Source organism: Acomys russatus, chromosome 2 (assembly GCF_903995435.1).
Source record: "Acomys russatus chromosome 2, mAcoRus1.1, whole genome shotgun sequence".
Classification (NCBI taxonomy): Eukaryota; Metazoa; Chordata; class Mammalia; order Rodentia; family Muridae; genus Acomys; species Acomys russatus.
Genome location: NC_067138.1, coordinates 9,016,616 through 9,027,433, shown reverse-complemented (window position 1 = coordinate 9,027,433; position 10,818 = coordinate 9,016,616). Strand labels below are relative to the sequence as shown.

Sequence of the window (10,818 nt, the reverse complement as noted above, 5' to 3'; positions counted from 1 at the left end):
AGGGCCCTTTGGATCTGAGTTCAAGTTGTTGTGAGACACCTGCCGGATGTGGGTGCTGGGAATGGAACCCACGTCCTTTGGAGAAGAGGCAAGCACTCTCAACCATTAAGCCACGTCTCCAGGCCCTGGGGTGCTCTCATTCAGTCCAAAAAAATTCGGGGGCAGGAAATGAAAGGTGTGCCACCCTCACCTTTTTAAGGGCGCCAGCCAGCCCCTCTGGTCCAGCAGGCTCAGACTTGCTCATTCCTAGGCTGGGGACCCACTCCCCCTGCTCTACGTGGAGGAGTCATGGCCTCCTACAGTAGGATGGACTGCCTAGGTCCCATCCCTATCTCAGCCTCTTGCCCGGGTGAGACATAGGCCTTGCTCAAGGTGTGGCCTCCTCTTTGCCTCCCAAGAGCTAGCTCTCAGAGAAGCTGGTTGGCCACCTGCCCTCAATCTTGGCTGTCCTTCCCAAAGAGCAGGCGGGGAACCCACAGCTGATGACTCAGAGGGTTGGGACCGACCTCATCAAGGTGCCTCTTCTCTGTGACCTTCTCCTCTGCCTTTTGTCCCAGGGGGTACCAGTCACATGGACTACACTGAAAATGATGCCCTACAGTTACTCGGCGGCGAAAGAGGGACTCCCTCTTGTCCCCCACACTCAGGCTAGCCTGGTACTTCTCTGCAAGTGTATCCTTCATCCTCTCGCTATCCCAGGTGCAAGGGCTGATGGGAGTCAGGGGCTGTTGGAAGCAAAGTCCTCTCTCCCCCATTAAGGAGTGCAGAGATCGACTCATCTATAGGGTCCTAAGTCAGACCCTGCCCATCCCAATGGGCCTGCATTTGGACACCTGTATATATCACTGCCATAGACACAATGAAGTCTGGTGGAATCACATGGAATCATAGTCCTGTATGCTGGTCCTGACCAAGGAGACAAAGGAGAGTTAGGGCCTTAAGATCCTGGCCTCAAGGCTGCCGGTGGTGAGGTACTTTGAATCCCAGCATTTGGAAGGCAGAGGCAGGTGGATCTCTGTGTTTGAGGCCAGTCTGGTCTACAGAGCGAGTTCCAGGAGAGCCAGGGTTATAAAGAGAAACCTTGTGTCAGAAGAAGAAGAAAACAAAAAGGCTCATGGCCTCGTGTCACTTACTATAAGCTATGTGCCTTGGCGCAGGATTATGTCTGATGGAGGGTGTCACAAAAATACTTTGTGTTGACCTGTAGCCCAGGATTCTAGACAGGTACATGAATACACAGACACACAGTGAGCGCATAGAACTGCTCACATGTAAGTAAAATGGAACTCGATGAAAATGAGACATATATATGCAAGGTTGTGCCAGCCTCCCCCATGCACTCCCGTATGAGCAGGATACGTGGCTTTCTTTCTTTCTTTCTTTTTTCTTCTTTTGGTTTTTGAAGACAGAGTTTCTCTATGTTATCTTGGCCATCCTGGGCTTGCTTTGTAGAACAGGTTGGCTTCAAACTCACAGTGGTCCACTTGCCTCTGCTTCCTGAGTGTGCATCTCTCTCTCTCTCTCTCTCTGTCTCTCTCTCTCTCTCTCTCTCTGTTTTTCGAGACAGTGTTTCTCTGTGTAGCCTTGACTGTATTGGACTCGCTTTGTAGACCAGGCTGGCCTCAAACTCACAGCGATCTGCCTGCCTCTGCCTCCCAAGTGCTGGGATCATGGGTGTGAGCCATAGTGCCAGGCGATATGCACACATGTTAACACACAAACATGTACCTGTTTTTTTTTTTTTTTTTTTTTTTTTTACTTTGCTCTGGTTCCTGGGCCAGTCTCTGCTAATAGCAGGCTAAGATGGACAGGGTGGGCATGGGGGTCTGTGGACTGGGTTCTTGTCTCCTTTTTATTTTTTATTTTTTTGAACCATGGTTTCTCTATGTAGTTCTAGCTGTCCTGGAGCTTGATGTAGACCAGGCTGGCCTCAAACTCAGAGATCCTCCTAAGTGCTAGGATTAAAGGTGCACACCACAACCCCCAGATCTATTGTCTCCTTTTCATGCTGAGGAACTCCTGCTTCCTGCAGTGTTTGCAGATCCACTTGAGGCAGTGAGAGGCCTAGAAGCACAGCAGGGGTGGAGAGCAGAGGGCAGCCTGGCATGTTCCCCACTCCCACAGACCGCAGTTGGAGTTCTGGCACCAGGAATCTTGTGTTCTGCCTTGAGTCACAGGTTGGCAATCGGGCCAATAGGCAGGTACTCAGTGATGGCTGCCTGATTCACCAAGGGGCCTCCCAGCCCAGGGGGGAGGGGGTGTCTGGGAAAGAAGCATCTCTCTGGGCCAAGGACCGTACAGAAGTTTCATATATTGATTTTACGTACCTGTGAGCCAATGGGTAGGCTCTTGAACGAAGGGAAGTATCTGTAGGCTAGAATGTAAGTACAAGCTGTGTGTGCATGTATGTGTGTGCATGTGTACGCACGTATGTGTGCATGCATATGCATATATGTGCCTGAGCAGCTGTGAATCTACCTTATGTGTTGCTAAATCTCAACACTAGGATTTTCTTCTCCACTTTTTTTTTTTTTTTCCTTTTAAGATAAGTTCTCACCATGTAACTTGGGCAGGCCTGGAACTTGCTATATGGCTGACCTCAAACTCACAGAAATCTCCCTGCCTCTTTTTCCCACAAGCTGGGATTAAGTGTTCACCACACCACTATGTCTAAATTTTTTTTCCCCTTTGGTGTTTTTGTTTTTACATGTATTTTTTTGCGGGGGGGTGGGGGGGTGGGCGTGCCACAGTGCATGCACAAGGGTCAGAGGACAGTTTCTAGGGGTTAGTTCTTGCCTCACACCTCCTTGGGCCTGGAGGGAAATGCTTCATCAGTGGAGTCATCCCACTGCTCCCTGTAGCCCATCGTGTGCTCAAACTATATGCAGCCAGGAATGAGCTTGAACTCCCAACCCTCTTGCTTCCACCTCCCAAGTGCTGGGGTGATGGCCCAGCCCTTCCATACCTTGCTTGTAGTAACCATTGTTTCCTCAAGAGGACAAGTCCCCAGGGCCCTTAACTCACCCAGATTAAGTTCTCCTGAAAATGTAGTTTCTTGGTCTTCCCTGGTAATCAATGCTCCTCTACAGACTATGGGGAAAGCACACACACATTACTCCCAGTCACGAGGGACTGGGGCACAGGCCACGAAGGCAGATGATTGGTTGACTGGTTGATCTTTCTGATGCCGGGTGTCAAACTCAGGACCTTAGACATGCTAGGTAAGTGCTCTACCATTGAACTACATCTTCAGCCCAATTTCTCAGTCACTAATGTTAGGGTTAGGATTAGGGTTATGGCTAGGGCTAGGGCTAGTGCTAGGGCTAGGACTAGGGCTAGTGCTAGGGCTAGGGCTAGGGCTAGGGCTAGGACTAGGACTAGGGCTAGGGCTAGGGCTAGGGCTAGGGCTAGGGCTAGGGTTAGGTTAGGGTGAGGGTTAGGTTTAGGGTAGAGTGGTTCATGCCTGTAATCCCATCACTTGAGAGATTTAGGTTAAGAGTAGCCAAGAGTTGGAGGCCAGCCTGAGCTACACAGTGAGTTCAAGGTCAGTTTGGGATACAGTTTGTGTGACCTTGTCTCAAAAACAAATAAACAAAAGACAAAAAAGACAAAACAAACAAACAGAAACCAAGCAATCAATCCACCAAGCAAAAACAAAAACAAAAAACAAGCTGGGCGGTGGTGGCGCGAGTCTTTAATCCCAGCACTAGGGAGGCAGAGGCAGGTGGATCATGTGAGTTCGAGGCCAGCCTGGTCTACAAAGTGAGTCTAGGACAGCCAAGGCTACACAGAGAAACGAGAAACCCTGTCTCAAAAAACTAAAAAACAAACAAACAAACAAAAAACCACACACACACACAAAACTAAAAAAAAGCAAAAAACAAAACAAAACAAAACAAAAAATAGTAAATATGTAAATAAATGCAGGACTGGGTGAGCATATCACTCAATACATGCTTAGCACGCCATGATCCAGGCCCTGGGTTTTAATCCTGAGCACTGGAGAAAAAAACAGAAGAGGAAGAGAAGAAAAAGGAAGGAAGAAAGGAAGGAAGGCAACACTGAGAGCCGTGCTGCCTTGGATGCTCCTCTGACTGATTGATCCGATAGTCTTGTTTTGCTTGTTTGCTTGTTTGCTTGTTTGTTGTTTGTTGTTTTTGGTTTTTTGAGACAGAGTTTCTCTGTGTAGCCCTGGTTGTCCTGGACTCACTTTGTAGACCAGGCTGGCCTCGAACTCACAGAGATCCACCTACCTCTGCCTCCCGAGTGCTGTAATTAAAGGCGTGTGCCACCATGCCCGGCTGGATCAGATAGTCTTAAAGTTTGATGTAATCTCTCTCTCTCTTCATATTTTAGATTTTTGAGACATAGTCTCTCTTTTGGGCAGCAGGGGGATTGAGACAGGGTCTTGCTGTGCAGCTCTGGCTGTCCTGGAATTCACTATGTAGACCAGACTAGCCTAAAACTCACAGATCCACACACTGCTGGGACTTAATGAGAATACCACCATGCCCCCTTTCAACCATCTGAAAAATATTTATTTTTATTATTTTTTAATTACGTGCCTGCATGTGGGTTGGCACACTGGAGTGAAGCTGCCCACAGAGGTCCCAGGTGTAGGATCTCCCGATATGGAGGGCTCATCTGCCTGGCAGTGGTGGCCCTCGGGAGGCAGAGGCAGGCGGATTTCTGGGAGTTCAAGGCCAGCCTGGTCTACCATGTCCAGGACAGCCAACCCTAGGCAGAGAATACTGTCTCGAGAAAGGATAGGTTTACTTTGATGGGAGTAAGAAAGCCAAGATGGGAATGAGTTAAAAACAGCCGGAATTCACCCTGCTGGCATGATGTATGCGGTATGTCGGGACAATAGCAGCTCAGTCTCCGGAGCCACTGATACAGTGTAGGAAGGCTCACAAGAGAAAGCCCAGGTATGCCAGCCGGCATGTGCACAGCAAAGGTGTGATCGGGCACACAGGACAAATGCCATGCACTGTGAGGTCTCTTCCCACAGGGGCCCGTAGCCTCCTTTTCAGTCGCCTGACCTGTTCTATCGAGTCCTGGTTCCTCTCCGTTATTTCACGTGTCATCACCCGTAGCGTGGGACGGTGCCCACAATGCTTACTGGGACCGGGCCCAGGAGATCGCTAGCTTTTCTCTTTTTCACAGGAACCTCAGATCTTTCAGGCCGGGACTCCCTACCCTAAGTACCCTCCAGAGCCAACCCATCACCCTTAAAGTTCTTTAGGATCTTCCTCACGGCTCCTGTCACCCGGGTCCCCACCAGCGCCCCAAGGCTAGCGGCGGGTGGTGGCCGCACTCCGCCCCCGCAGGGCTCTGCGGGTGGGGCTCCGCAGGCGGGGCTGGCGGCCGGTGCGTGTACATATAAAGGGCGCCACCTGCGCTCTCCAGTACCCTCCGCTAGTCGCTTCGCGCCCGCTCTCGTCCACGTCGGACCGCGCTGCTGCCTGCCTCGCCATGGGTCGACAGAAGGAGCTGATGAACCGTTGCGGGGAGATGCTCCATATCCGCTACCGACTGCTTCGCCAGGCGCTGGCGGAGTGCCTGGGGACCCTCATCCTTGTGGTGAGTGCAGGGAAGCGAGCAGCCCTTTCTGTTCTCAGCCTCTCTCCCCACCCGCCCCCCACTCCCGTGCTCCTCGACTCCGTATTCACCTTGGGGACCGTTTCCCCCCCCCCCAAGTTTTCAAGGCAGACCCGATCAGGCGTAACCCTCAGGGTCAAGCTGACCGCCAAAAAAGCCCTCGTCTTCACGATTCTAACTCAATTCCTGACAGAGAAGAACGACAGTGTTACTCACCAGCGACAGCGCTGCTCTTTTAACCTTTCCACTGGAGACCGGGACCACAGGCTGCGGGGAAGGGTGACCCTGTAGTGTGGGACTTTGAGCCCTTTCTCTTCTCAGTCTCCCAAGCTTCCCAGAGTCCCAGCCCCGGGACACAGAGGTGGCAGAGTCAAATGGACCCCTATTAAGTTATTTCGGGTCTTGGGTGTTTGGCCCCTAATGAATAATTAAGCCTCTGAAAGTCCAAAAGTTGCAGTGAAGTGAGGACGGATTACCACAGGTGGGGGCAGAGGGCGCAGGCCTCTTGGGCTGTGAGCAGCAAAATTGCAAGGAAGGAATGTCATGGAGATTGTAGAAGGAAACCAGCTCCAACGGAGGGCTGGGTGTGTGCGAGTCTCTGACTTCGTTCCTCACGTGCCCTTTAGCCCTGGACCCTGACGGTTCCGGAGTCCTTGCAGAAGATGGCTCGCCTTTTGATCCCTCCTCTGCCTCTCCGTGGCTCTTGATGGGCTCCCCATCCTCCACAGCTTCTGCAGTTTGGCCCTGAGTTGCTGTGGGTAACTTGGGGTGCACTTCTCCGTCTGACAGGCAGTTATGTTTTTTGTTTCCTGTCCCAGTTACTCTCTCTGATTTTCAGCCACTGATGTCATTATATTTGTTTGCCCAAGTCTTCTGAATTCAGTTGCAGCACAAGCCTCAGTCCTGGGTGACATAGATCAGTTGAACCAGCCGGGAAGGATGATGGTCCGGTAGGGTACTCGGTGAGAAGAGGCCTAAACTTGCCTCTGACCTCATAGACTGGTGGCCTATCAGTTGTCCTCATTCCTCTCTTCTTTGTGCCAAGAAGGGAGTGGAGAGGCGCATTTATCACCTTTCCACCCCTGTCCTGTTCCCTATCTTGATGTGTGAGTTCAGCCACCTGTTTGGGAGCAGCAGGGAGGGTGTCTTCCGCCTCCACAGAGGGGCCTCCTTCGCCCTTCCCAGTTCTCAGTTCCACTCAACTATGAAAAGAGCAGTCAGTCCCCCGCTGAGCCCCAGGATCAGTTGCCTTATCCCAGGCCACAAAAAGAGGGTGCTGGATTTGTGGTGAAGGCTTTCAGGCCTAGGGAGATGTGAGGCATCAGGTGTCTGGTGAAAAGCAGAGCTTAGGGGGGAGTCACACGGGCCCAGGACATTGCCAAGTCAGAATCCAGGGTACCTTTGGGGTGAGGAAAGCCCCTTTCTCTGAGGTACTTAGTTGGGTAGGGTGAGGGGCTGGCTAAGAACCTGGAGCTGGGTGAAGGGGGGAGGAGAAGGAAGAGGAAGATTAGCCCCAAGGTGGTGGAACTGGCTTTCAGAGCTCCTCCCTCCAGTGCCCCTTGGCATGGAACCAGGTCTGGGCCTCAGGCAGGCAAAGAGCTCAGGCCAGGGTCTGGCTGGGCACAGTGTCCCAGACCTCCACATGCTTCCACCCCGGACTCTGACAATCACTGACCTTTGCTCTCACCTGCCTCCTGTACACCTTTGCCCTGCACTGGGAAGCACCACTGGCTTCCCCTGTCTCATCCTTCTGAGTGATAAGAACCAATGCTTGACAGCTCAGCACCCATCAGAGAGGAAATGGAACAGCCACTGCCTGCTGGCCAACATAGCAATTTTTATTTTATTTTATTTTTTAGACAGGGTCTCTCTGTTCTATAGACCAGGCTGGCCTCTACTTCAAGAGTGCAGGGATCAGAGTGGGCTCAGCACAGCACTCTGAGTTCTGGAGAGGTGGAAATGGAGACCCAGGGACTTTTGAACATATATTACACCCTGTATATGCTGGATTTGAGGGACCCTAGTCCCTTTCAGTCCCCCTATCCCAGGCAGAAGGGTTTGAGCAGATCTCATTGGAGTTAGAGAGAAGAGCCTCTTTTTTTTTTTTTTTTTTTTCCCTGAGACAGGGTTTCTCTGTGTAGCCTGGGCCATCCTGGACTCACTTTGTAGACTAGGCTGGCCTCGAACTCACAGCAATCCGCCTGCCTCTGCCTCCCGAGTGCTGGGATTAAAGGCATGCGCTACCATGCCTGGCTAGAAGAGCCTCTTAAAACCTTGTATTTAGGACTCTCCGGATCTGAGTGGGAATCCTGGAGACAGAGGGCGGCAGCAGGAAGAGGAAGGTTAGCCTGGGGAGGTGCTGAAAGGGACAGATGAGGAGAGAGGACGCTGAATGAGGGGCCTGGGGAGGACCAGGTATGCACAGACGCTTCTAGGAGATTCACCCTCGCTTTTGTTCTCCCTCTAGTCTCTGTATCCCCCCCCCCCCCACGCTGCCACCTCCACTATGACCTCAGCTGTGGAAGAGTTGGGGGTTAAGGCATACTTCCTGCCTCTGTGTGCCAGGTCTAGAGGGCAGAGACAAAAACTGCTATAGTGACAGTCTCGCGGCCTGCCCCCCCACCCCCCGCCATTCCCTTCTGGGATTGAAGAAAAACCAGTGAATGTTATTATCCAACCATCTGGGTTCCCAGGCCCTCCTATAGGGCTCTGCTCTCTCTATTCAAGATGGAGACTAAATGCGTGAAGATGAGTCTCCTCTTTCTGGGACTTGCAGTTGCAGCGAGAGGATCTGGTTATTTTCCAGGATGGACTTCCGGTCTTCTCTGGTGGCAGGCGTCGCTGTTCTCAATGGGGTGTCATTTGCTCTGCTTTCTGACAGATGTTCGGCTGTGGCTCCGTGGCTCAGGTGGTGCTCAGCCGGGGCACCCATGGTGGATTCCTCACTATCAACTTGGCTTTTGGCTTCGCTGTCACCCTTGCCATCTTGGTGGCTGGCCAAGTGTCCGGTAAGGTTTCAACCCCAGCCTCAGTTCCCAGCCCTCATCAGCATTTCCAACAAGTGTCTGACTAGAGCACAGAGGGAGGTGGGGGCATCCTCAAGCTTGGGGTTCTGACAGCACCCCAGCTTTGGCTCCTTTGGAGGCAAGGTTGGAACAGAACCGTTGACTCTCACCCTGGAATCAAAGGTCAGTCTGTGACATAGTCCAACTGCCACCCAGGCCAAGAAACCCTTCTGTACCCCAGAAAAGAAAGAGGAGTGCATGGGAGCCTTTACAAGCTCAACCACCCATTGTGGTGGGCTGTAGCCAACAGATTCTATCTCCTCTCCTCAGGAGCCCACTTAAATCCTGCTGTGACCTTTGCCATGTGCTTCCTGGCACGCGAGCCCTGGATCAAGCTGCCCATCTACACACTGGCGCAGACGCTGGGGGCCTTCTTGGGTGCTGGCATCGTTTTTGGGCTGTACTACGGTAAGCGGTCCTGTCCCGCTCTTCTCCGCGCACCTTTCCCTTCTGAAATTCTGGCTGGCACCAAGCCCACTGATGACAGTTGGGGCCTGCCCAGGCCCAGTGCTCATGACTCACTCGTTAACACTCAGGCCCAGGTTCGGGGCTCTAGGGGAAAGAAACAAGTTGGGCAACAATAGGATCTCGGGTCTTCCGCCCCACCCCGTCTAGGTGCCTCCAGAGTATTGTTTATCCGTGACCCCTGGCAGGGTGGGGAAGGCAGGTCTGAGAGGGGAGGCTGGGCTGTCACTCACAATGGGCCTAATCTGTCACCAGATGCGATCTGGGGCTTTGCCAACAATGAGCTTATCGTCTCCGGACCCAATGGCACAGCTGGCATCTTTGCCACCTATCCCTCTGGACACTTGGACATGGTCAATGGTTTCTTTGATCAGGTACGGGGCTGGGGAAGTGTAAAGTTAAAAGCGGAGGGAGGAACAGACCTGTTTGGGACAACGCTCCTTGGTTGTAGCAGGGCACCTCAGAACATGCGCAGAGCCTCCCAGTGAATGCTTGCTCCCTGCGAGCATCCCAGGATTGGCAAGGCAAGGAGCCGTCCCTCACCTTCCTCTCCTCACTTTCCAGTTCATAGGTACAGCCTCCCTCATCGTGTGTGTGCTAGCCATTGTCGACCCGTATAACAACCCTGTCCCCCGCGGCCTGGAGGCCTTCACTGTGGGCCTTGTGGTCCTGGTCATTGGCACTTCCATGGGCTTCAATTCTGGTTATGCCGTCAACCCTGCCCGTGACTTTGGCCCCCGCCTTTTCACCGCCCTGGCTGGCTGGGGCTCAGAAGTCTTCACGTGAGTACGCCCCTCCCCCCCACTCCCACTCCCCGCACTCAGCTTACCTTAGCTTGCCTCTCCCTCTTCCCTGCCCTCCAGTCTCTGATCACCAGTATCCACCCTCCAGGACTGGCCGGCACTGGTGGTGGGTACCCATCGTCTCCCCACTCCTGGGCTCCATTGCTGGCGTCTTCGTGTACCAGCTCATGATTGGCTGCCACCTGGAGCAGCCCCCGCCCTCCACCGAGGCAGAGAATGTGAAGCTGGCCCACGTGAAGCACAAAGAGCAGATCTGAGTGGACGGCGGCCGTCCGTCCCCCACTGTCCACTCCCTTGAGTATCCACTGACTGTGTGGGGGCCACTCCCTAAAAGCCCCCTTGGGATGCCTCTCACGGGGAAGCTAAGAAGCTCCCTGTATCCACCCTGGCAGGATGGCCCCTCCAGAATGTCTACTGAACTCTTTGTCCAACCGCGCATTAGGTTCCCACCCTTAAGCCAAGGTCTGAGAGCAAGTAGGACCAAATGTCCTTTCGTTTCCCAAAAGGAAGAGAATACACAAAGAGAGGGAGAGAGAGTATGTGTGTATGTGTGTGTGCGTGCGTGAGTGTATGTGCATGCGTGTGTGCCGTTTTCCAGGCATTCAGGGCAAGGGACCAAGTTTTCAAAACAGACCGAAGCAGTTCAAGGGAGCTCAGGGGAAGGGAGGTGAGTGAGGAAACTGCCAGAGTGTGCGTGCTTCAGGGAGTCCACGTGGAGGAGGACCTGGAAGTGCTTTTCTGAGTATGTGTGTGTCTGTTCTTTATTAGAAGTGGATTTATAGGCTTGGGGGTGGGGGGAGGGGTAAGAGGGGTGTGGCTCCTACCTGGAGCTATGATCCTTGAGTAGGGACTGTGTAATATTTTTCTGACATAAGATAGACACT

At 52.8% G+C, this 10,818-nt stretch overlaps 1 protein-coding gene across 1 annotated transcript; it reads left to right on the top strand.

Annotated features, from left to right (window-relative positions):
• Positions 1 to 5,402: 5,402 nt before the first annotated feature.
• Aqp3 (aquaporin 3 (Gill blood group)) lies at positions 5,403 to 10,340 on the top strand. The gene is made up of 6 exons (XM_051157783.1): positions 5,403 to 5,583; positions 8,483 to 8,609; positions 8,937 to 9,074; positions 9,387 to 9,505; positions 9,696 to 9,913; positions 10,023 to 10,340. The coding sequence occupies exons 1-6, from the start codon at positions 5,476 to 5,478 to the stop codon at positions 10,189 to 10,191; spliced, it is 879 nt and encodes a 292-aa protein (XP_051013740.1). The 5' UTR covers positions 5,403 to 5,475; the 3' UTR covers positions 10,192 to 10,340.
• Positions 10,341 to 10,818: the final 478 nt, after the last annotated feature.